Consider the following 26,588-nt stretch of genomic DNA (forward strand, 5'->3'; position numbering starts at 1 on the left):
TGCATTTCCATCAGCACACCTTGCCTTAAGTAACCATTTATCTTTATTGTTACCTTAAACTAATGGCGCTTTTCCACTGCAGGACCTAGCACGGCGTAGTACGGTATGGTTAGGCCTTGGTAGGCCAGGCTCACTTTATGCTGCGTTTCCATTACAGTTTAGTAATAGGGGTAGTAACTATAGTAACGCAGTGTAGGCGGGGCGATCGGCTGTTCGGCGGGCGGAGCGATGCTGCGTAAAACTGCCGTGACGTCATCTTCAATGCAAACAACAAAAACAAAACATCAGCCGTTAGCTGTTAGCACTCAGAGCTCACAGCTCCTCATATCTGTTCAGAAACTAGACAAACGTTAAACAAGTACAAACCACAGACTGTCTGTGTCATGGGGAATACAGTCGCTGGTTTATTTATGTCTGTATAGGCCGTTGTTGTGAGTGTTGACGGAGCATATACAACGTTAGCTTAGCCTGATCGATCCGATCTCCATTCAGAAAACACACATTTTAAAATGGTTTTTTGCCTGCCGTCTTGTCTGCAGACCGCAACAAAAAGTGGCCCGGGTTTGGCCCGTCCCGCTTAAACCGTGCTACACGCTGCAGTGGAAAAGCGCCATAAGTCCTTCATCTCAACAGCTCTGAAATATGAATTAAAGTATTTCCGAGTTAGTCTGCTATTTCAAAAACTTAAATTGTAAAACCTATAAGTGCTTTGTGTATATGAATGAAACCATGGTAGTCTAAACGGTGAGGCGAAAACACTTTCCCACAGCTGATTATATTTTGTGGATGGAAATTATGAACTGGGAACGATAATTTCAAGGTTCATTTATTGTCATTGTACAACAAAACAGTTACAAAATGAGATACAGTAGCCCTCCACTATGATACATAAGAAAAGAAAAACAAAAAGAAACATATTTTATGGTGGAGTGTGGAGGATATCACACACATGCAGCATTTTTGTAGCTAATGTTGGTGATTTACCGCACATGTTACGCTCTCTCGGTGAACCCGGGCTCTCAGGTGAACCCTAACCCTCTCAAAAGATATCAGCGAAAACACCCTTCCCAAAAATATAAAATATATAGCTCTATGTGTCCAGACAAGTTTTCACATGGTGAAATATTACCGCTTATCAAAGGATATGCTTTACTTTCTTTAGGTTCAAGTAAGGCTATGATGATAAGAGTTATTACAGCTGAGGAGGGTGGAGTGTGCTGTAAGTCAGAGTTGTGTGTTTGTGTCACTGAGTGTGTGTTTGGAGGAGATGAGGGTGAGGTTAAGACCTTGAGGTAGGAATGCTCTGTTGACGGTTTAGATAACAGCACTTGTGGGTATTTGTTCATCCGTGTTGTCTGCTGCTCCATCACAGCTGACTGAATTTATTAGATTCAGCTCCTTAGCTGTTTATACACAATGATTGTTTCTCAAGAGGTTTTCATCCACTCGAGCAGCAATGCTCTAGGGATTGTGTTATCAGCCGTGGTCCAGACTCAACAACTACTTGATGTATTTCCATGATATTTTACAGAACTTCCTGGAACCCAGAGAATAATAGGAGTAATGAACTTTGGGAATCTATGCCACCCTGAGGTTGTGTTTTGGGATTTTGGGATATCTTAATATTAATGGGTACTACTGGGTTCATGCTCAACACCCCAGGATGAATTGTAGTAATTTTGACTTGAATAGATCTGCACCCTGTAAACACGGATTCTAGAGCTACTCTGAAGTTAATATGAGACTGTATGTCTGTATGTATGTTAGAATAATCGATAAGGTATGTTAAAACATTTTACAGTCTTTTTATCAGAAATTACTTCTCCATGTTACAATCCCAACAACTAGCTCGTCCAAGGAAACCCAGAGGACATTTTTAAACAAAATATAACCGTAACTTTCGAGAAATCCACTTGAACAAACAAACTCAGTCTGTTTGAATCTCAAGCATCAGATAAGCTTTGGAGGAGGAGCAAGGTTATTGTGGCAAGGTCTTTGGTTTTTTGTCCCCCATCAATCTAATGTGTGGATATTAGCAACTAAATCTGTATAAACAGTCCAATATATCCCAGTAGACAAGTAGACCAAGGCTCATCACCAAGGCTAATACATCCATGTATATGATGCTACTTATTTGAAGTGTTTTATGCCTTAAAGGTGGGGTAGGTAATTTTGGAGAAACCAGCTCGAGTGCGCTAGAATTTGAAAATACACAACCGGATAAAATCTGCCACTTCCTTCAGACTTCCTTACAAAGCCCCTCCTCCAACACACACGAACGCGCACATGACCAATGAGGGCACGAGATAAGTTTGTGCACAGATGGAAGGCTGACAGGCAGGTAGGCCATCCAGTTATTTTAGCCGGGCCGGCTAAAATGATTGGTCGTGCTTTTTACAGCGCCACGGCTTCCACAGATGCCTTTTTTTAATGTATTTATTGTCAAAACATTTCATATATTCATTGCTATCGGGATGTTAAGAGCATTCCATGGAATATAACAAAAAGTGTTTCTGAAATAAATTACATACCCCACCTTTAATGACGACTTGGGCTAGACAGCTCCACTGTCAGTGAGACACCAAATGTTCATCCTGTTTGCCTCAATGCATGCTGGTCAGAAGGGGACACATGGAGAGTGAAGTGGGATAACAGAGGGGCTATAAACATGAACCATTTGCAATGTTTCCTCAAGAACCCGTAAACTCTTAGAAATCAGCTCCTCCAAGTTACTGATGGACTCGTTCACCAGACTCTTTATTTGAAATAATCAGTCGTTAAGTGAAGTCTTTAACTTCTTTAAGAACCAAACGGTGGATAGCTTGAGTGCTGACTTGCTGGCAGACGCTTCCTGTCAGAGAAGGTATGCTGAGCACACATCCACCCAAATGAAGCCCACATGTTGAAAATGTTAAATATAGCCACGCAGTAACTTCTTTGGCTCCAGCCGGGTTTCTCTTCACCATCCCCCCCAACTCATCTTCCCGAGGCGTGTTTGGGACGTGTCTGACGAGGTCGGCGACTGTCACCCCCCCCCGTCTTCTACCTCCCTCTCCTCAAATGATCTGACTCGTCACCTCCAAGGATCAGATGTTTCTCGGCTCCTCTTCTGTTGACAGGTCTGAGCATCACGTCTCGTAATCCTCCCCCTATACCTTTCCATCACACGGCATTTTTATATCCTCCAAACACCCCCGCAAGATTGTTGACATATCTTCGCTGCGTGGCCTCTGCATGCGTCACACCTGCCTGGATAATAACGAAGAGCTGAAGATGACGAAAAAGAGGGGGAGTACAATGACAAGCAGATGTATTAATTATAATAATTGATGGTTGCTCTATTCCACCGCTTGACGTCTTTAGAGAATTTCTTATCCCTTCCGAAGTCCCTCTCCCAGCTTCTATTTTTCCCTCTACCTTGTTCTCTCTTTGCCCTTAATCTAAGGCATCTGAGAGTGCTGAGATAAGAGATGTATGTCCTGTGATATCCAGTCCAGGCATCTCCCCTAACCTGCCTCACTCCCTTTCTTTCCTTTCTTGTCTTCACTGACTCGTAACTCATTTTCTTGGGCAAGGTTATGCCCGTAAACCAAAGAAAGGCTTCAAAAGTCTACTTCCCAACAAAGATTCAGTTAATTTTACCTCACAAACCCTGCCATCTCTTTTGTTCCGTTTGTCATCAGGATTACAACTCGCAGAATTTGAAAACGATTTGATGAAAGGCTAAAGCATGGGCCAAATTAGAGCCTATACAAGTTTGTATTAGAATCCTGATCACGGGGCGGACACACACATTTTTTTGTATCTTTTGGAAACAGCCTTGGCGGATGTCGGCGGTCTCTGGATGCTCTTTTCGTTGCTGAACTTTTGGATTCCCCGATCAAATTTCTAAATGTTAACTGATACTGTATCTTGTGTTGCATTCTGGGTCATTCTAAAAGAAGATACTTATTAGAATATACTTTTTTTGTAATAGGGTCTAAGGTATGGTCGTCCTAAAGTTGTATTTATGTTCTATGGAATGACAAGAACAAGTTAATACCTAAAACCAGCAACTTGCAAGCATTTTTAAAGTATTGTTATTCATGCTTTTATATTCACTCCTAACTACCCAACGATCTACTGTATACATCTTTCAAAAGTACTTAAATATACAAATAATTCAATCTGTTGAAAAAGGTTTTTAATACAAGCGTTACTATCAGATCTTTTTTCTGATACAATAAGTCAAATACTCGTTCAACATTTCTTGATAGATTCCTTGGTAAAGCCATTTTACGAACACAAATACCAAATGTTCCCCATTCTACAGTTTCTCGAACATGAGCAATTTCTTCAGTTTTTTTTAAACCATTTCAGCCTAAAAACCTTTGGTTGAACAACCCAAACAATTTAAAGACCTCACCCTAGCTTTGCAAAATTCCTGATGTTTTACTGTCATGTTTGATACATTTAAACATTTTTTGACAGATACATCCATAATGAACAGAATCAAAGAGTGCTGGAGCATTGCCATATTTTTTTTAGCTCAACCTGTGAGTTAGCGTAGCAGTCTCATTTAGCCAATTGTTAGCAACCGCCTATTTTAAGATGCGTTAAAGATTCAAGACGCATGTATGGGGTATATATAACTGGCTGGTTAAATGCTAATTTATGGACATTTCCAATAGTATCTTGTTAATACTGCCACTGGGGGCACCAAGGACATTTTCAAATACTCCACACGGTAGATTGACTAAAAATGAAACAATTAAAATGTTAAACAAAGTAAAGAACGGTTGTCTTCAGCAACATAATTTCCATGCAAAACAAGACAAATCATCCTAATTATGTCACCACTTCCTTTCCTAACATTCTTCAGTGACAGACATGCTGTTTGGTGTTGTTTCATCAGCATGCTAGTGTCTGTGGTGCACATGACAGTCTGTGACCCCACAGGGGACAGCCCTGTTGCTAAAATTACACCCTTCCAAACTGTCATTTCCTTTTGCAAAAGTGTTTCAATGGGACACATTAGCGCAGATAGTTAACATATGGGCCCCACATGGGGACTGGGAGGGGTGGAGAATGGACATAATTTGGTCATTAAACCCGTGTGTGTGTGTGTGTGTGTGTGTCTGTGTGTCTGTGTGTGTGTGTGTGTGTGTGTGTGTGTGGCATATCATTTACAGGCGTGTAGAGCTCAGGATACTGCTGTCTGTCTTTGATTTCTTGTGTGTGCGTGTGGCTTGCTCACAGCAGGTGGCAAAGCATTTGTTGACTTGTTGCTTCAAACAGTCCTTTCTTTGTTGATCCTCTTTTATTTTCCCTCGTCTTTTACATTAACAGTTTTTGTTTTTTTGGAGAAATTATTTTACAGATAATTAAAAGCTTGTCATTATTAGCTGCAGTAAGTTTTGACTTGTTTCTCGCCCTCATGAAGAATGTACATAGCTCTATATTTGTGTTTACTTACACATTTCACCATCTTTTTTATATCCGCATACTCTATGCTGTACATACTGAACAGTCAATGTACGGAACACATTTGTTGCATTAAATGTAGGCTTTCAGGCAATGTTCTTTTGTGCCAAATACAGCTTCAAGGCCCCTCCAAATAAGCATAATCTTGGACATATACAGCTCCAGAAAAAAATTAAGACACCGCTGCAAAAATCAGTTTATCTGTACTTACTATTTATTGGTATAAGTCAAGTGATTAACAAGAAGCCCTAAAACCAAGCTGCGTTGTTTACATTTTTGTCACCCAACAGCTATGTGACCACCAATATCTACGTTTTAACTTCCTAAGTAAAAACATTAGTATTGGTGCCTTACAATGTATATGAACTTCTTATTTGCTATTTTTTAGGTCCAAAACTTCCAAAAATAATTGTTTTGTGGTTTCTGACCTGCATTTAGAGAATATATTGACAGAAAATGTATATATATGTTTTATTTAGGACAAATTTCACTAGTTTACTGCCTATAAATAGTCAAACCACAAAAACTATTATAATTAACGTCGTCTCTTAATAGTTTTTCTTGAGTTATTGAAACTCCTGGGTGTGTATATCCTTAATGTCTTTTAAAGGCATTATTCACATTGGCAGTCAGTTCATATTTGTAATGATCAGTTGTAATGTTAGCCTTCTTGCTAACTATCTCTGGTGAAGACAGCTGGTACAGTAACAGCAATAATGGCAGTCAGGATTTTTGCGGATTTACCTTGAACAACAGCTATCTGTTTGTTAGCACATCAATTCTTCCTCTTTCCTTTACTAGCACTAACCCCCCCCCCCCCCCTTCGTCCCTCTCATCTCATTCAGGTCCTTTTGGTCATGTCCTTCCCTCATGCCGGCTACAGCAGTGTTATGACATTGGATAAGGAAAGACTATCAGCTTGTAAACAAGGTTAATTTTAGCCTGCACTCAGGGTAACTGGCCACATTCACCATCACCGTGACTGTGTGTGATGTGTGCTTACTGAAAGAAAGAAAATAGGAGGGAGAGGAACATATGTGGGAAAAACAACACAATATTGATTATTTCCATGATAGTTTCAATATGTTTTTAAGTGTGTCCTCTGGGAGCAATTTAATGTTCCGATCCTTTGCTTAAGCAATAGAAGCACGGAAAATGGAGGGAAAACAGGGGGATGTTACATAATGTATGCAGTAATAGTGACCAAATGTCCAAAATAAATACTTCCAAATGAATCTCATTTGTCCATGACATAATGTGGCTGCAGAACAAAATAACAATTTTAACAGATAATCACAATACATGCAGTTATTAAATCATTTTTCATTAAAAAGTTACTCCTGGGAAATAAATCAACTGGACCACCAACTGTAAAAAATGAAGGACGATATAACTTCCTCCATTAACTCAAAAATACAATCTTATGTAACACAAGACTAAAAGATAACATTGCAGCTATCCGTGTAACATGATGTAAATATCTTTGAATGACACTAATGGTGCAGCCTCGTGTGTTGTAGATGCGGGCGCTCAGCAGTGTATCGGACCAGAGAGATGGCGGCCCGGGCCCTGGTCCCCTTCGTGCTGGTGACCCAGGTCCCCTCCACCGTGCACACGCTGCTGCAGGAGCTCCCTGCTGAGCCCGGACCCACAACCCAACACAACCACATCCACGGGACGCTGCTGCAGGTCTGCACCCACGCACACACCAACACAAACCAATACACTCATATATACATAACATATGCCATAACATTCAGTGGGGTCTGTAATCACAAGTGCCCTAAAAAAACTAAAGTGCTTATTACACACAAAGCTTCTCAAATGTGAAGATTTGCTGCTTTTCGCCGTTTTTTTAATCATTTTAAATTCAATTTCTCTGACATTTAGAATAAATGATCAATTGCTTTAATTATCGATAGATTTAAATATTTTAATCAAGTTTGTCACTAGATGCAGAGATATTTCAGTTTAACTGTCTGGGAATGAGAATCACATAGAAAGGAGCTTAATATTCCTTTTGGTTTGTTTGTATCAATGAGGTCAGATCATAGTTGTTAAGATGGATATGACAGAAAAGTAGTTTTAAACGAAATATACACGTATACGTCAAATACATTTTTCCTGCAAAATAGTTTTAAGGTTATTCTATTTAAGCAGATGTATGTTCAAGTGTTTAATTTTCCTCGAAGTTTGGTTTAAATCATTATTTCATACTATAAAAAGGGGTTGAGACAGCTGGGATAGACTTCTCTTTGTAAAGTATTCACGGAGCTGGAAGCTTGGAAAATGTAGGAATGTCAAGAGGTTAGTAAGGGTTGGCTCAGCGTTTCTCAAAGTGTGGGGCGCAGAGATGTGACGCGATGAACGGGAGATTTAAAAAATAAATGTTTTGGACCTCAGGCCAGAATCGAACCTGGGTCCTTGCGGGCGGTAGTGGAGTGTTACAGCCGGAGACTCGCAACGGCGGTGGACTTTCACAGCGCAGCTTCACCGGAGCCGTCGGAGCCTCGCAACGGCGGGTGTTTGCGGCGGCGGGTGCGGTACCGGCGGATGCGGTACCGGCGCAGCGGTGCTGTGAAAGTCCACGGCCCACCTATGCCAGAGCCAGCAGCCCACCGAAGGCATGCAGCCCACCAACGACAGTGGCCCACCGAAGGCATGTGGCCCACCAACAGCGTTGCAGTCGGGAAGAAAATAAATGTGGAGCGGCACCTCACCACTTCATAAGGAGTTTCACCGTGACACTTTTCAAAATCCTGTTTGTGTCCCCCCACTTTACAAATAGGCTTATGTTTATTATTATTTTTTACCGCAAGCAGTCATCGCCACGGAGGAGCACACAGCCTCTGTGAGCAAGCGAGACAGATGCGGCTTTCACACCAGCGCTTTTCCCTTTCTAGCTCCGAGCTAGAGCTTTTCTGGTTCAGCTCCGGTTTCCCTTTTCTGCTCCCGCTCTGTTCACACCGCCCAGCACCCGACTGGTGCTGCCGCTGCTGCGTCATGACGTCACCGTTTACATCGCTGATTTGCTCCCCAACGGCATTACGGCGCTCACAACAACAACAACAATGGGGAACTGCGTCGGGTCGATGATCGTGTTGCTTTTAATCACACGAAGCCAGAATAAATTGAATAACGACTTCTCCAACCTTATACTTTGCTCCAGAGTGCCGTGGTTCATTGTTTATTAATGTGTTTCTGCAGTGTTGGCTGCTCTTCCACGGGAGTTTATTCTCCTCCGTTAGCTCCCGGTTAGCTCACATTGCAGCGGCCGCTCTAAAGTATTCACTGTCCGACTCACAAGCAGCTGATACATATCCCCAGTTCCCCTTAGCCTAAGTGAATGTGTGTCAGTCTGAATTGACGCTGTTTGGTATCACAACGCTGTTATGAAAGTTTCTCTGGTATAAAATGGGTGATGTTAGCATAGCAACCGAAGCTAAACTGACTACTTATTGCTACTTACTACTATTGCTATCCTATTGTGGCATAAACCGTTTTCTACAGGCACATTTTACCGGCGTATTTTTATTATGATTCTACTTGTGATAGTCGGACACGACAACCTGTGCAGCCCATGTATTGATTCCATCCGATAGCTGCTATAATACAAAACAACACGTCTGCCTCTCTCCACAATGATCAATAACAGTGAACGGATGGTCAAAGTAAGGTACACATAAACAGAATCACACGAAGCCTGGTTAGTGTTGCCTGACTTTATAAAGTGTGTTTATAAGCACTACTGCTTGTAGGCAGGCATGACAGTCGACCCATGTTCAGGGGAGGTGGGTTTAGTTTCCTGCACGCCTCGACGTAAGAGAGACGTAAGCGACGCCACCTCTTAGCTCCGAAGCTCTTACCTCTAGACCGACAATTTTTTGGAGCTGGAAGTGAACCGGATTCCGGAGCTAAGAGCCGGCGCCGCCGCGGTGTGAACAGGAAAAACCGGCGCTTTTCAGGCTCCAGCTCCGAGCCGGAGCTGAAAAAGCGCTGGTGTGAAAGGGGCAATAGAGGGAGAGCGAAAGAGCAAGTTTAAATGATTTGTTATTGGTTGTGATCATATTCTAAAGATGTTTGGATTAGTGAAAAGCTCCCTTTCATCTGAGTGTTGAGAGCTGTATCCATAAATTCATGTTGTGCTCAAAGTGCACCAGATTGATGCATTTAACTTAAACATTTAAAAACAATGTTTACCCCTTCCCGGGGTTGTGTGCCCCCGGACCCCCCTAGAGGAGGTGAGGTCCACCCTAGAGGAGGTGAGGTCCCTCCTGGAGGATGTGAGGCCCAGAGGATGTGAGGTCCACCCTCAAATAAAGCAGATTAAAATAATTAAATTGAATACATTTTCTTTTAGTAAACACTGCAAACGGGTCCCACAGACCCAAACAGCACACAAAGGTTAATCCATCCATCCATCCATCTTCTCCCGCTTATCCGTGGTCGGGTCGCGGGGGTAGCAGTTCCAGCAGAGAGCCCCAAACTTTCTTTTCCCTGGCGACATCAACCAGCTCTGACTGGGGGATCCCAAGGCGCTCCCAGGCCAGCGAAGAGATATAATCCCTCCACCTGGTCCTAGGTCTACCCCTTGGTCTCTTCCCAGCTGGACGTGCCTGGAACACCTCCCTAGGGAGGCGCCCAGGTGGCATCCTAACTAGGTGCCCGAACCACCTCAACTGGCTCCTTTCGACGCGAAGGAGGAGCGGCTCAACTCCGAGTCCCTCCCTGATGACCGAACTTCTCACCTTATCCCTAAGGGAGACACCAGCCACCCTGCGGAGAAAACCCATCTCGGCCGCTTGTATCCGCGATCTCGTTCTTTCGGTCATGACCCATCCTTCATGACCATAGGTGAGGGTAGGAACGAAAATGGCCCGGAAGACCGAGAGCTTTGCCTTCTGGCTCAGCTCCCTTTTCGTCACAACGGTGCGGTAAAGCGACTGCAGTACCGCTCCCGCTGCTCCGATTCTCCGGCCCATCTCACGCTCCATTGTTCCCTCACTCGAGAACAAGACCCCGAGATACTTGAACTCCTTCACTTGGGGTAAGGACTCATTCCCTACCTGGAGTGGACAGTCCATCGGTTTCCTGCTGAGAACCATGGCCTCAGATTTGGAGGTGCTGATCCTCATCCCAGCCGCTTCACACTCGGTTGCGAACCGATCCAGTGAGTGCTGAAGGTCGCAGACCGATGAAGCCATTAGAACCACATCATCTGCAAAAAGCAGTGGTGCAATCCTTAGTCCACCGAACTGCAGACCCCCTCCCCCATGACTACGCCTCGAAATCCGATCCATGTATATTACAAACAGGATTGGTGACAAAGCGCAGCCCTGGCGGAGGCCAACCCTCACCGGAAATGGGTCCGACTTACTGCCGAGGACCCGGACACAGCTCTCGCTTTGGGAGTACAGAGATTGGATGGCCCTGAGTAGAGACCCCCTCACCCCATACTCCCGCAGCACCTCCCACAGTAACTCCCTGGGAACTCGGTCATACGCCTTCTCCAAGTCTACAAAACACATGTAGACCGGATAAGCGTACTCCCAGGCCCCCTCCAGGATCCTTGCGAGAGTAAAAAGCTGATCCGTCGTTCCACGACCAGGACGGAATCCGCATTGTTCCTCCTCAATCTGAGGTTCGACAATCGGCCTGACCCTCCTTTCGAGTACCTTAGAGTAAACTTTCCCGGGGAGGCTGAGTAGTGTGATGCCTCTGTAATTGGCACACACCCTCTGATCCCCCTTTTTAAATAGGGGAACCACCACCCCGGTCTGCCACTCCTTCGGTACTGTTTCCGACTTCCACGCAACGTTGATGAGACGTGTCAACCATGACAGTCCCTCAACACCCAGAGCCTTCAGCATTTCCGGGCGGATCTCATCCACCCCCGGGGCTTTGCCACTGTGGAGTTGTTTGACGACCTCAGTGACCTCCCCCCGGGAGATTGGTGTTGATCCCCCGTCATACTCCAGCTCTGCCTCTAACATAGAGGGCGGAGTTGTCGGGTTCAGGAGTTCCTCAAAGTGTTCCTTCCAACGCCCTAACACTCCATCAGTTGAGGTCAACAACGTCCCATCCTTACTGTACACAGCTTGGATGGTTCCCTGCTTCCCCCTCCTGAGGTGTCGGACAGTTTTCCAGAACAACTTTGGTGCCGCCCGAAAGTCCTTCTCCATGTCTTCTCCGAACTTCTCCCACACCCGCTGCTTTGCCTCGGCCACGGATGAGGCTGCTGCCCTTCGGGCCTGTCGGTACCTTGCAACTGCCTCGGGAGTCCCCCGGGATAACAAATCCCTGAAGGCCTCCTTCTTCAGTCGGACGGCTTCCCTGACCACCGGTGTCCACCAGGAGGTTCGAGGGTTACCGCCCCTTGAGGCACCTAGGACCTTGAGACCACAGCTCCCCGCCGCGGCTTCGGCAATAGAGGCTTTGAACACCGACCACTCTGGTTCAATGTCCCCAACCTCCACAGGAATGACCGAAAAGCTCCGCCGGAGGTGTGAGTTGAAGGCCTCCTGAACTTGGGCCTCCTCCAGACGTTCCCAGTTCACCCGAACTACACGTTTGGGCTTACCAGGTCTATCCAGAGGCTTCCCCCGCCACTCGACCCAACTCACCACCAGATGGTGATCAGTTGACAACTCCGCCCCTCTCTTTACCCGAGTGTCCAAAACATACGGCCTCAGGTCCGATGATACGATAACGAAATCGATCATGGACCTTCTGCCTAGGGTGCTCTGGTACCACGTACACTTATGAGCATCCTTATGTTCGAACATGGTGTTTGTTATGGCCAATCCATGACTAGCACAGAAGTCCAGTAACAAACCACCACTCCGGTTCAGATCAGGGGGGCCGTTCCTCCCAATCACGCCCCTCCAAGTGTCTCCATCATTGCCCACATGTGCGTTGAAGTCTCCCAGCAAGATTAAAGAGTCCCCTTCAGGAGCCCCATACAGGACTCTTTCCAGGGTCTCCAAGAAGGCCGTATACTCTGAACTGCTGTTGGGTGCATAAGCACACACAACAGTCAGAGTTTTCCCCCCCATAACCCGCAGGCGTAGGGAGGCGACCCTCTCGTCCACTGGGGTAAACTCCAACAAAGAAGCACCTAACCGGGGACTTGTGAGTATCCCCACACCCGCCCGGCGCCTCACACCTTGAGCAACTCCGGAGAAGAATAGAGTCCAACCCCTATCCAGAAGTAAGGTTCCAGAGCCGACGCTGTGCGTAGAGGTGAGCCCAACCAGATCCAACTGGTAACGCTCCACCTCCCGCACAAGCTCCGGCTCCTTCCCCCCCAGAGAGGTGACGTTCCACGTCCCCAAAGCCAGCTTCTGTCGCCCGGGTCTGGTCCGTCGAGACCCTCCGCTTTCACTGCCACCCTTCTGGCAGCGCACCCGACCCCATTGATGTTTCCCGTAGGTGGTGGGCCCGCGGGACGGAGAAGCGGAGGTGTTGCCCACGTTGCCTTTTCGGGCTGGGCCCGGCCGGGCTCCGTGGCAAGCCCGGCCACCAGACGCTCGCCGACGAGTCCTCCTTCTGGGCCTGGCTCCAGAAGGGGACCCCGGGCTTCCTCCGGGCCGGGTATCCTCACTTCTTGTATCGTCTTTCATGAGGTCTTTTGAACCAATCTTAGTCTGGCCCCTTGCCTGAGACCAATTTGCCATGGGAAACCCTACCAGGAACACAAGGTTCCAGACAACACAGCCCCCAGGTTCATCAGGGCACACAAACCTCTCTACCACGGTAAGGTGCTGGTTCTTCAGAGAGGAGGTTAAAGGTAAGCATATCATAATGTTAAAATGTGCTAAATATATACACTGCAAAAAACTAAAAAAAGAGGAGTAAAAGTAGCTCACGACTTGTTTTATTTTTTGAAAGTAGCTCTCAACCTAAAAAAGGTTGGAGACCCCTGTTATAGAACGATACATGTGACAATTTTAAGCTTGGCCTACCATTTTATTGGAGCGATGAGGAACAGGTGGGGCTTGAAAAGGCCCACCTGTTCAAAGTGGGGAATGACAGAAAAAGTTTGAGAACCACTGGGTTAGCTTAACTCTCCATAACTGTTATTGTATGTTTCAAACATAAAGAACTATTAATCATTGTGTCACTCATCATGTCACTGGCTGTTGGACCGTCGTGTGTGTTCACGGTAGACATGCAGATGATTTCTGAGATACTAATCACTATCAATAAGACATGGGTCGATTTGATCATCAATGTAATTGTAGAAAAAACAAGTGTTAGTTATTGTGTCTTTTTAGCTAAACAACTAGTGTGCTCTGATCCCCCTTTTCAAAAAGGGGGATCAGAGGGTGTGTGCCAATTATAGAGGCATCACACTACTCAGCCTCCCCGGGAAAGTTTACTCTAAGGTACTCTAAAGGAGGGTCAGGCCGATTGTCGAACCTCAGATTGAGGAGGAACAATGCGGATTCCGTCCTGGTCGTGGAACGACGGATCAGCTTTTTACTCTCGCAAGGATCCTGGAGGGGGCCTGGGAGTACGCTTATCCGGTCTACATGTGTTTTGTAGACTTGGAGAAGGCGTATGACCGAGTTCCCAGGGAGTTACTGTGGGAGGTGCTGCAGGAGTATGGGGTGAGGGGGTCTATACTCAGGGTCATCCAATCTCTGTACTCCCAAAGCGAGAGCTGTGTCCGGGTCCTCGGCAGTAAGTCGGACCCATTTCCGGTGAGGGTTGGCCTCCGCCAGGGCTGCGCTTTGTCACCAATCCTGTTTGTAATATACATGGATCGGATTTCGAGGCGTAGTCGTGGGGGAGGGGGTCTGCAGCTCGGTGGACTAAGGATTGCACCACTGCTTTTTGCAGATGATGTGTACACATGCATTTCCAAACATTTGGACTACCTATGTTGCAAATGTATTATCTTTTCAATTTACACACGGCATCTATTGCACGTCTGTCCGTCCTGGGAGAGGGATCCCTCCTCTGTTGCTCTCCCTGAGGTTTCTCCCATTTTTCCCTTTAAACTGTGGGTTTTCTTCGGAAGTTTTTCCTTGTACGATGTGAGGGTCTAAGGACAGAGGGTGTTGTATTGTCATACTGATATTTTGTACAAACTGTAAAGTCCACTGAGACAAATGTAACATTTGTGATATTGGGCTATATAAATAAACATTGATTGATTGATTGATTGATGTGGTTCTAATGGCTTCATCGGTCTGCGACCTTCAGCACTCACTGGATCGGTTCGCAACCGAGTATGAAGTGGTTGGGATGAGGATCAGCACCTCCAAATCTGAGGCCATGGTTCTCAGCAGGAAACCGATGGACTGTCCACTCCAAGTAGGGAATGAGTCCTTACCCCAAGTGAAGGAGTTCAAGTATCTCGGGGTCTTGTTCTCGAGTGAGGGAACAATGGAGCGTGAGATGGGCCGGAGAATCAGAGCAGCGGGAGCGGTACTGCAGTCGCTTTACCGCACCGTTGTGACGAAAAGAGAGCTGAGCCAGAAGGCAAAGCTCTCTGTCTACCGGGCCATTTTCGTTCCTACCCTCACCTATGGTCATGAAGGATGGGTCATGACCGAAAGAACGAGATCGCGGATACAAGCGGCCGAGATGGGTTTTCTCCGCAGGGTGGCTGATGTCTCCCTTAGGGATAAGGTGAGAAGTTCAGTCATCAGGGAGGGACTCAGAGTGAACCGCTCCTCCTTCGCGTCGAAAGGAGCCAGTTGAGGTGGTTCGGGCACCTAGTAAGGATGCCACCTGGGCGCCTCGCTAGGGAGGTGTTCCAGGCACGTCCAGCTGGGAAGAGACCAAGGGGTAGAGCAGGTGGAGGGATTATATCTCTTCGCTGGCCTGGGAGTGCCTTGGGATCCCCCAGTCAGAGCTGGTTGATGTGGCCAGGGAAAAGAAAGTTTGAGGCTCTCTGCTGGAACTGCTACCCCCGCGACCCGACCACGGATAAGAGGGAGAAGATGGATGGATGGATGGATGGAACTAGGGTGCTGCTAATGAAGCAGCTAGGTAGCGCACGCTAACACGCTGTAGCTGTGCTCTGCTTACTATTGGGCTGGACAGGACATTATTACTTTGACCCCAGTCTCCAGGTCACTACTGTGCAGAAACTGTCTCCAAATCACGTCAAAAGCGCAAGATGGTAGGGTCTGTATCGGGATATATTTGCTCTACTTTTGTACAGTGGAAGGAGGTAGAAAGGTGTCAACCATATTCACTGTCAGATGTAAAGGTTAGACAAAGGGTTAACAACTATTAATGTCAGTGTAAACAGGGTTGTGAGGACAGTTAAGACTTAGTTTTTTTTACCAAAAAAGGAAAATAATTAGTTGAATCAATGTACATGTATTGATTTTAAATACATTTTCTTAACATCATCACATATTGTTTCAGGCCATGATGTTAAAATGATGTGAAAACCCCTAGCTGATGAAATAGACGCGTGTACAGTGATAGGTCCATTATAGCTGACAAAATATGGAGATATGCACATCACATATTTTATTTCACAATTCCGTATGATATTCATGAGTTACTGATAAACCCATATCTTGCAGATCTTGTCGAACTAATAAAAGCAGCCTTGTACTGTATTTGGTTTACAGCCATTCTCAGGGTTTAATATCTACCATCCATAAATGAATGAGTTTTGAATCCACAAATTCAAGTTAAAGCATGAAAATCTTCACAATTGGACATAAAGGTTTGTATTATACAAAATTCAATAACCTAAGCGCTTATCATAACATGTGAATGTCCACACCCACACAGAGATTATAGATATGGAGCATCAAACCTCAACACACACACACACACACAGACAGTTTCCACACCGAGCCTGTCCAGACAAGGCGGTTATCACAGAGTAAATACCAGTGTTTAATTCTGTCATCACACTCTGACAAACACAACCAAACATTCTGCCGGTAATATCAACACATGCAGAGGGAAAAGGGGGAGCGGGAGTTCCCTCCCAGCCTTTTATTACTGAACGCCACTGTTGGGGTCGTTGCGGGAGCAGGGGGGTGCAGTGCGGCAAGAACCGGTGCCGGGGGGGGTCGACACCAAGGATGAAAACTGCACCGATTACTTCATCACTTACTGTATGGTTAGATAGCGGTCTGCACTGCATGGAGGTCCGCTGTGGGATGAAAGAAGGATAGCGAGGAGGAGGGGGTGAAGAGGGGGGAACTTCCCCAGATGTTTCCAGATCTGTTTTAACGTTGGTTCTCTTCTGCTCCATCTCCATCCACTGCAGCAGTGTTTCTCAAACTTTTTCATACCAAGGACCACTTAACCAATAAAAAAACACTCGCGGACCACCTAACTCCACAAATATCAAAAAACACATCGTTTTTCTAGAACAGATTACAAATCGCCTGAAAATGGTACAAACAAGTGGCAACATGTTTGATGAAGGTGTTGCGCTGGGCTATATCATGCAATCGAAAGTGAAACTTAAGCTTGCTCCATTGCAGAGATATTCCCGCGAGAGTGCGGAAAACTTAAATCGATTAATTAATTTCAAATGTGAAATGTTACCAATATACTCACGGACCAATAGGGGGCGCGGACCACACTTTAAGAAGCACTGCACTACAGTATTATCTCCACATATTTACAGCATTACCAACGCTAAGCTAAAGGCCAATTCAGCGTGATGACGTTTATTAGTTTCTAACCATGAAGTTACTAGGGTTGAGTATCGTTTGAATTTCCACGATTCCGATTCCGATTCTACTTTTCGATTCCGGTTCTTAACGGTTCTCAATTCCGATTCTTTGAGGGGCAGGGTAAAAAAATGATACATGCTTCTTCCACCAAAAAAATTACATTTATTCGAGAAACTTTTACACAGGTTAGTTTACAGTAATATTCACATTAATCAGTCTGTTTATATTCACTGCTATATAACTGTAACCTGAGCACCACTGAAGCTACAACAGTGCAACAGTCCAACTTTTAAAGAACAGTTCTTGTTGAGAAAAACAAGCATATCTGCCTTCTCAGGCATACCGGGAAGACATTTTTGAACATTTTGAAGTAAAATGCTTCAATCTGGTGCACTTTAAGCAGAATTACTAGAGACTAGTACAACTCTAAACACCCATATGAAAAATATCGGTTTACATTTTAATAATTAAATAAGTATGTGAACATAACCAATAACCTACCATAGCCAATAACAAATACATGTAACGTATTTTATTTTTGTTGTTCATTCATATCTTATTTTACTATTTTATTTCTGCATATTTTTGTATCTCTCCAGTTTAAAACGATATGTCTGGTTTACTGTCCTATAGTACATTGGAATGATTTCAAACCTGTTTTATCCCAATAATTATAAAGGAGTGCCTTGGAAATATGTGTTTACATAAATTGTGATCAAAACGTTTGAGACCCACTGAGATAACTTAGACTAAAGTGAACACACTCAGAGTCCTTTACCTCACTGAGCTGTAGTTATCAGCCTCAGTCTGACTGGAGAGGACTCTCCCTCCACATCATTGTAGAAACATCTTCTTCTTCCATTAGAGCAGCTAGCACCAGATGCTAATAACAACAGCGCCCTCCCTTTCTCCCTCGATCACTCGCACTTTGGCTGTGAGCTGCAGGTGCCAGATAAGCCAACATCTCCCATTTTCATCACTTACAGCGCCCATCGTACAGGGCAAATGAAAAGTGTAACCGGGAAGAAAAGGGTGTTACATTTACTTAATTATGAATGTTGTTACATCAAGGCCGAAAATTAGGATGAGCACCAACGGTCAAAACGTTTTTTTTCCCTCCCAGAGCTGTCAGCGCAGCGCCTCCACAGATCTGGCGCCCTAGGCGAACATCTATAACGCCAGTGCGACGGGCTGGCCCTGGTCTCAGGTTACGCTGTAGGAAGTGTAGGTACAACCAGAGCCCTAGTATCTCTAGGGCTCTGGGTACAACGCTACATTTCCCGCCCCGCCGCAGTCATACAGTAGGCTACGGAGAGCGGCGAGAAACATTTCCTCAGGCATCGAAAAGCGGAACCGAAATTCACATTTCTAAATGATGCCGTTGGAATCGAAACCGGTTCTCGGTACCCAACCCTAGAAGTTACAAACTCAAAAAGCGAGAATCCTGCAATACATTAGCTTTCAATAAGCCAAACAATATTTTAAGTGCTACTGCAATGACTTCAAGGAAGCCTAACCTTTCCAAGTTGGTACAAAAGTGTTTTTTTTTTGGCCAAGGTGCTTTTGAAACAGACTGAAAGTGTTTAGACGCTTTACTGTTCTTATATCAATGGGGAGCTTGTCCCATTATTTTGGAGCCAGGATAGCAAACGGGCCTTTTGTTGTCGATGGAGTACAAGTTGACTTAAATTTGACAACATGATGCTCTTTTTGGATTACTTCTGATTTTGTTTAATCCCTAAAATGAGCTTAAATAGCTTTCCATTACACTTAACAAATCCTGTTTTTATTGGTCACTGAAAATACACCTTTGGCATTTAGGATCTAAGCATTTCATTCATCGCTCTGAACCTAGACAACCACACCCACAATTGGCACTTTCCAAGTCATGCCCCCTTTAGTTACTGTTGCTTTGTAAGATATTGGGCATTTTGTTCAACTGTATAAAAATGTCTTCACCTATGTCACACACCTATTATTTTATAAATAAAATGTGGACAGGAATATAGCTGTTATATACAGTGACAGCTCACAGGCACAGACATGTCTGTATGGGATGTAGCACAGCTGATGCCTCGAGCTCTTTCTTTGCCTTTTAATTTCCTTTTTCCTATCACAAAAAGCAGACCAGACTATCATAACTCACCACTGTCCGTTCTTCTGCTGCACAATATAAGTAAAAACTCAACAGAAGTATACATCATTCTAATATTTTTTAAAGTTCATAACTTATGATTATTTCACATAGCTCATATGTTGTTTTTATGGCACCAATGATCAATCCTTCAATACCGTTGCCCTTTTGTTACCGATCCATTTGATCAAAGATCTCACAAAATTAGATTTTCTCCAAATCGCCCAGCCCTGATAAAAACAAGCATCTGTTTTGCATTTTTGAATCATGTTGTTGGCTATGTATATCCGTCTTAAATGGTGAAGAATACTAGTTTCACAGATTTTCAGATGGCTAGGTTAACCAAAGTGCACATTTTATGACATCTGCTGACAGAATGTATTCATGGACAGAAGTCGTTGCCTAGCAATGCAATTTCTTTGAAATAGTCCAACTGTGGTATAATGGAAAACCTCCTGGCACAAACTCATCCTTCTTTGCCTCTTTTTTTCTCAAGAGCCAGGGATTTTAATATTACGTTGTATAACAGGGGCCATACACATTTGATTGAAGGGTTATCCAGAGTTGACAGTTGTCTTCATTATATTGTATATATCTCAGGGGCGATCTGTAACCAGGCTAAAGATAGCATGTGTGTTGGAAGCTAAGTCATTATGGAGATGTTGAAGGCAGATATATAAGGAGCTGTGGGCTGGGGGGGGACTGATTGGACTGTCATAGTAGGCTTTAGAGTTGCATGCAGGTGAAGTGTTCTAAACATAGTAAAGCGGAGTTAGAGGCCTGTAGCGTACGTGTGGAGGGAAGCATCACACATACAGAAACACAGAAAGAGGAGATAGTAGCCATGCAGTCCACGGCAAGTGTATAAAGTGTTCTGTACGATAGGTAACTGAGATGCTCAGATCGCAGAAAAATTCACACAAAGAGTGAAGAGGAGTCTGTGTGAACTACTGTGTGTGCCAGTACACCAGACACTGGTTGTTGTTTATACAGAGGACATAGTCCTTCCTTATGTATGCTAATATGCTTCATAGTGTGTTTGCGCGTAAAGGCCCAGACACACCAAGCTGACACCAAAGAACACGTCCCGACAGAACACGACTGTTGTGTCGCCTCACGTCTCCTGCGTCTTGGCCAACAGTTGCTCTGGAACACACCGCAAAGACTTCAGCCGACGGCCAAGGAGCACGTACGAACTGCGCATGCGTGAGTGGCAATAACTCTCTTTACCAGCAGGCGGCGGTAGTATGTATTCGTCATTCAAAAGAGGCAACCGGACGACAGACTGCGTGATATATACAAACTTCAGCTCTCTGAAGCAGAAATAAACTATTTAAGCATTGTGGCTGGCAACCTTAAAGTACTGCTGCTACCACATTCCATGCATCAGTAATTATAATCCAAGATTATATAAATATACAACATCATAATACTGACAGGCAAATTATGTATCATCATGTGCATCTGTATCTTCTGACTTTTATTGTAGTATAGCTAATTTTATCCTCATTCTAATGTTTTGTTATCTAATGTAAGCTGTAGTATGAAGGTACAAAATAAAGTTTTGTATTTTGCAGTAGCGGTAAAAAGTGGTTTATCAAATGTAGAACTGTACAATGTAAACAATCGACTAAAATACAATAAGATAAAAATAGTAAGTAATAAGCCTACAATTAAAAAAAAAATAGCCACATCGTCCAGGGTCCTGTCCGTTAAATACTTGAAGAAGCTATTGTCCACCTCATGCAGGAAGTGTGGCAGCAAATTACGTGGCAACTGAGTTGGTCTTCGGTTTCTTCATTCCAGATCGCCATGATGTAAAATAAATTCTTGCGTCCAGGTGAGATGAAAATGAAAAATAATAGCCGTCTGTGTGTGCCTTCTTCACTTCCGTTTCACTTCTCATGCACTGATTCGCTAAGTTGAACAGCCAATCAGAGTGATTTCTTTTGCCGACAGCTCCCCGATTCGACATGTTGAATCGGGGGCGGAAGGTGTCGGCACGGCCGAAAAGACAATACGGTGCGGGACACACCAATCTGAGTAGGGTGACAGGACGCTCATCGACGGTGTTACGTGCCAGACGGCCAGACATCTATCGACATCTATCAGCATATATCGACGGCCGAAATCGGCTTGGTGTGTCAGGGCCTTAACAGGTTGCAGATGTTTTTGCGTGAGGGAGAAATTACTTCCTCTGTTATTGTCAAAGAACAACTGTTAGTGGGCCAAGTGTGGAGCTGGGAACAGTCACAGCTACTGAGGCCAGCTGTACCACCCTGCTGACTTTCTCACACGCACACAGTCAAGAGGTCTGATAACCTCTCAAGAAGATGTTTTCATCCAACCTTACTTGCAGCCCTTAGTCCATTCTTCCTACGAATCTCCATTCTTCCAAAGTTTTATGCTGAATTAAACAGTATAAACCTTTACAGTTAGACCTCCATTCTTGACTTACTTAGGCTTGAAGCTATTGTAATATTCAGGGATGCAAATGGAAGCAAAAAAATAAAATAAACCCAAACTTCTTAGCAGAAAAAACATTTGAATATGTATACAAATGTCTCAAATTCCAGTTTCATTACACATTGTCACTTTTTACCTCCGGCAAGGTTATTGCTGTTGTTCATCTTTCGTTTCGCAAAAAAACGACTGGCTATGTTTTTAAGTGTAACTTCGTGGAAGGGTGTAGCATGAGTCAAGGAAGAACCCACTACATTTTGGAATGGATCCAAATCACTGGCCAATACACAAACAAGTTTCCCTTTCCTTAACATTGTGAGGTAAGGCATTTGTGCGGCATTCATGTGGGGTCGTATTAATCGTAAACCTAAATGGCCAACTGGGAAATGTTGATTAAAGCATGTTCTAGCTTTAGGATTTAAAGCTCATGAACACACCAAAGATGGAAGAACCAATTCCCACCTTTTGGAATTGGGACCATCTAAGGAGCATGTAAATGTCCCATTGGCCTTGATCTGGGCTCTCCAAGTACCATTATAGTTTATGGTATGTTATGCTAGCCAAAAATTATCGGTCTATTAAGTTTTAATTTGTTACACTCAGCTGTGATTATCACTCACCTATCTTACTGTATAGGCTGAGTCTATTGCCCAAATTATATTTAAAAGGCATGGTGCAAAACAAAAAGGGATTTTCATCAATACCTACAGTATATGAGAAAAAGTAGTTTATGTTGTGATCGTTGCACGACTAGGAGAACTACTGTAGCCGTAAACTAACCACTAACATGGTAACCGGTTGGAACAAATCAAATAGAGACCAGTAGGGATGCTCCGATCAGGGTTTTTGGGGCCGATCACCGGAATCAGTATCGGCCGATACCGATCATATGGTGGGTGGGGGCTATGGGGATCTTCCATTTAAAGTGATGTTTAAAACTCAGTTAATGGGGCTCATTTTTATATTGCTTCAGTTTATAATCGTAACGGATCGAAAAGTTCAGATACATTTTTCAATACATGATGCGCTTCCACAAACAACAACCAACATAATTATTACATTCAAATGAAATAGAGTGCCACAGTGACGCATCCTAAAACCCGGAAGTAAGTTAGCATTTTATCACTTCTGGTTCCTTCGCCAAAAAGCAATGCAATTTCTCCATAGGATTTTGGAAAATAGCTCAAAATAAGGTCTGTTTGACACAAATTGAAGAGACAGATCACGTTTTGTTCTATGACATTAAATATATCAGCAGTGACCCCACTGGTGATTTCTGAAGAGTTTACGTGTCTGAAAAACGATGGTTGTTAACATGTGGCTGAATAGGACTACACAAGTTGTCAAGGCCGCTGTACGTCATTACACCGAACTCGTAAACACTCCCGCTAAGTTTGTTTTTCCCCGTGTTCTGCTTGAAAGCAAGTTCCTGCCTCCTGCAAACTCTTAAAACAAACGCTTCAACTTGTACAATTTTGAATCTGTATTTTTGAATATGGATCTTAAGTTGGCATGACATTGAAGCAGCGACTCTGCTGTAGTTAGTTTATAGGATAACGTTAGCATTTTGCTTCTGGCGACTAGATTTATGATTCGACAATTATAAAAGTAGGGTCGACATGTGGATATTATCCGGCTGAACAAAACGTGATCCGTCTCTTAAATGTGTGTCAACACATAGGACGCGTCACTGTGGCACTCTATACATTATTGAAGTTTAAATTAACTTTGGATAATAACACGGGAGAAATTAGCAGAAGCGCTCTCTTTTCCTCTTTCCCTCTCTCCCTCTCTCCCTCCCCTGACAGCCCATTAGTATCCGTAGCTAAGTGTGTTAGGTCTAACTCTTAGTGTGTGTTTTGCTCCGCTCACCGGTCCGTCACAGTGGGTGGAGCTGCAGGATTTCTGCTTCACACACGTTGCATACTGCTATTTTATTGTCTTTTTCGGACACCTTAAAATACTGCCAGACCGGTGAAGCCATTTTGGCAAGCTTCTTTTGCCGCGCACAGAGAAAAGTGTCATGTATTTTACGTCATGTGATCGGCTCTCCTGATTGGCCTTTATAGAGAGTACCGATCGATCGGCTGAGAGTGAATATCGGCCGATAACGATCGGCGGCCGATCGATCGGAGCATCCCTAGGGACCAGTCTTTATTGTGTGGCAGTTTGTATTTATACAAAAGTGATGGTACAACACAGCTTTCAGGCTTGATGTGAAATAATCACGTGCGCTCACTTCCCTACGGACAAATGTGCCGATCAAAGAGAATCATTTGGAATAAAAATTATTTGGCCATGAAATGTCATTTAAAAATCCTGATTTGCTCAGACGGTACAAACAAACCCTGCACTGTTCACATGGGAGAAAAAGTCTTATGACAACAATTGGCAAAAGAACACTTACATTAGGTTTTCCATTAAACTTAGGTTTATAATAACATATTAGGCGCGTTCACACCGGAGTACTTTTCCCCGTACTTTTCCCGTTTAGTTCCATTAGTACCCCTTATGTCGCGTTCACACCACAAAGAGTACTTAGTGCCGGGAACTTTTACCCCCATTTTTAGTGCCTGTGGTACCAAAAAAGTACCAAAAAAGTACCAATTTCTATTGGCCGGGCGAATTTCAAACCACGCCCCGTAAAACTCTGAAAAGTTTTGTGAAGCCGCCATTGTATTTGTGGCATTAGCATTATTAGCATTAGCCCCGCGCACCAACGGAGAGAGAATAACTTATGGCAACACAAAAAAAAACATGGGAGCGGTGGAGAGATGAGGAGGTGTCGGCGTTCTGGCGATTTACTCAGAAGGCTTCAGTAGAAGCTGCTGGGAGTCCCAGCCAGTCCCCAACTCCGGGGACTTCGGGTGGCAGTATACGCCGTGAAGTTGTTTGCGGCCTGCCAGTAAACCCAAAGCAGAAGAAGACGAAGTGACGTCAGCGGCTCATTTGCGTAATCTTCCCTCAGGGAAAAGTACTCCGGTGTGAACACGATTGGTACTTAGTGCCCTGGGGTACTAAGTATGGCAAAGTACTTGGTGTGAAAGCGGCTACTGAAGTTTCAACCGTATAAGATACTACTAACTGACTGATATCAGATTTTGAATGAAAGCCTGATTGATTGGTTTAACTTAAGGCATTATACTGTGGGTGTCCTGAGTGGGGTCCTTGTCTTTGATTAGGCTTCTAAAGGTCTGGTGGAATTACTTAAATCGACTCCAGCGGGCCCAAGCCTCTGTTGACACAACCAGAACTGAGCTTAACAAGCCCATCGCACAGGCCGGCACTAACCCAACTCGACACTGGACTCTGCCCTTGACACGCGCCAGCAACAGCCCTGGCCCACAATGCCCGGTACAGGCCAGACGTATTAAAGCTGCAGCCTTTGGTGGTTTGAGGAGGGCCAAGTCGACGGATGTAATCCTTTGTGTATTTCCACAACAGAGGCTAAATGAGAGAGTGAGACAGAAGAAGGATGAGAATCACAGCCTACTTTCCTTTGGCAGCAGCGGTGTAGTGTTGTTTTCCCAGATGCATTCTTCCTTGCTCTCTTCTGATGCCTTTGGCCAGTAGTCTGCCTGGACTTTCTGAGAAAACCCTCAGGGTTGAACCAGTGAAAAAGTGCGTGGGCCTGAAACCCAGCCAGCTTTCTTTTAGTGACATGAGATGTGTCTAATGGTGTGTCCACACAGCAGCTTTGACCAAATCTTGAAAATCCTGGAGCTGGGCGTGTCTGACAGCTTGGGGATTTCGCGACCAACAACCAATCACATGAATATCACATGAATATCCCGCCCCCGACATACAAAGCAAAAAAACCCGGTTCTTCTACACTATTGTCAAATAGGAAGGGCTATGATGAACATTTATTTTTTGAACATTTTGAACATTTATGAGATTAATGTTTATGGTGCTATTTTATGCTACATTCCATGCTGGCTAATGATACTGTCTATGCTTGCTAGCAACGAAGTAAACTAGCAACGAAGTAAACTGGATATAAAATCCCCAAACAAGCGAAAACCTACCAGTTTCACCCACTGCCTCTGCCACCTCCCTCCATGCCTGGTTCCTCCGGTTTGTATCCCGGTAAGTAAATAGGGACTGGTCATAAAGAACCGGGTGATTTGCTACCGCAATAACTAACTTCTCCTCCATTTTTGTGGAATATAGAAATGAACTGCGGGTCTGGTTCTCCCAGTTTGCACGCGGTTTGATTGGCTAGCGCTTGAACTGTCAGATTTGCATAAACGGATCTGATTGGCTGTCGCTTCCAGCTCAGCCTCAAAAGTTGAACATTGTTCAACTTTGGAATCCTGAACATCCTGGAAATCCTGGAAATCTTCGCCTCGCCCCCCCACAATGCAGTTCGGCGACAAGCGAGGGAAAGTGACGTCATCCCCATTCAAAGTCAATGGGCGGAGACGCGCTGGAAGCGGTGGACAAATCGCCAAAAGCTGCTGTGTGTACGGGCCGTAATCCAGAGGGAATCCCAAATGTCTGATTCTGGTGCCGAATATTAGCCATGAAGTTGTGACATTGAAACATTAAAACAACTTTATGGATGGACAGTTTTCTTTTTTCTTTTAAAGATGTTTTTGGGCCACCAGTGCCTTTTATTGAAGATAAATTGTTAAATGTGGGAGACAGATGGGATGACACGCGGAAAATGGTCGCAGGCCAGATTTGAACCTGGGTCCTCTGCATTGGGACTAAGCCCCAGTATATGGGCTGCCAGCTCTAACGAGTTTCATTTGGACCTTTCTTTATTGTATTAAGTAATAGATTAAACGTTTACTTTTACCCTGGTTAGTATTCATCTGATCGGAATAGGCATTTGTTAAAGCTCTTAGCTCTTAATT

The 26,588-nt window shown here is 44.4% G+C and overlaps 1 protein-coding gene across 5 annotated transcripts in view; it reads left to right on the forward strand.

Moving 5' to 3' along the window:
- Nucleotides 1–26,588, forward strand: part of thada (THADA armadillo repeat containing) — a 137,936-nt gene that overhangs the window by 51,206 nt on the left and 60,142 nt on the right. For all 5 annotated transcript variants that reach the window (XM_034224981.1, XM_034224998.1, XM_034224995.1 and 2 more), the window contains exon 30: nucleotides 6,984–7,152. In XM_034224981.1, coding sequence (XP_034080872.1) covers nucleotides 6,984–7,152 — 169 coding nt within the window. The remainder of the gene's footprint in view (nucleotides 1–6,983; nucleotides 7,153–26,588) is intronic.

This window comes from Gymnodraco acuticeps, unplaced genomic scaffold (assembly GCF_902827175.1).
Source record: "Gymnodraco acuticeps unplaced genomic scaffold, fGymAcu1.1, whole genome shotgun sequence".
NCBI lineage: Eukaryota > Metazoa > Chordata > Actinopteri > Perciformes > Bathydraconidae > Gymnodraco > Gymnodraco acuticeps.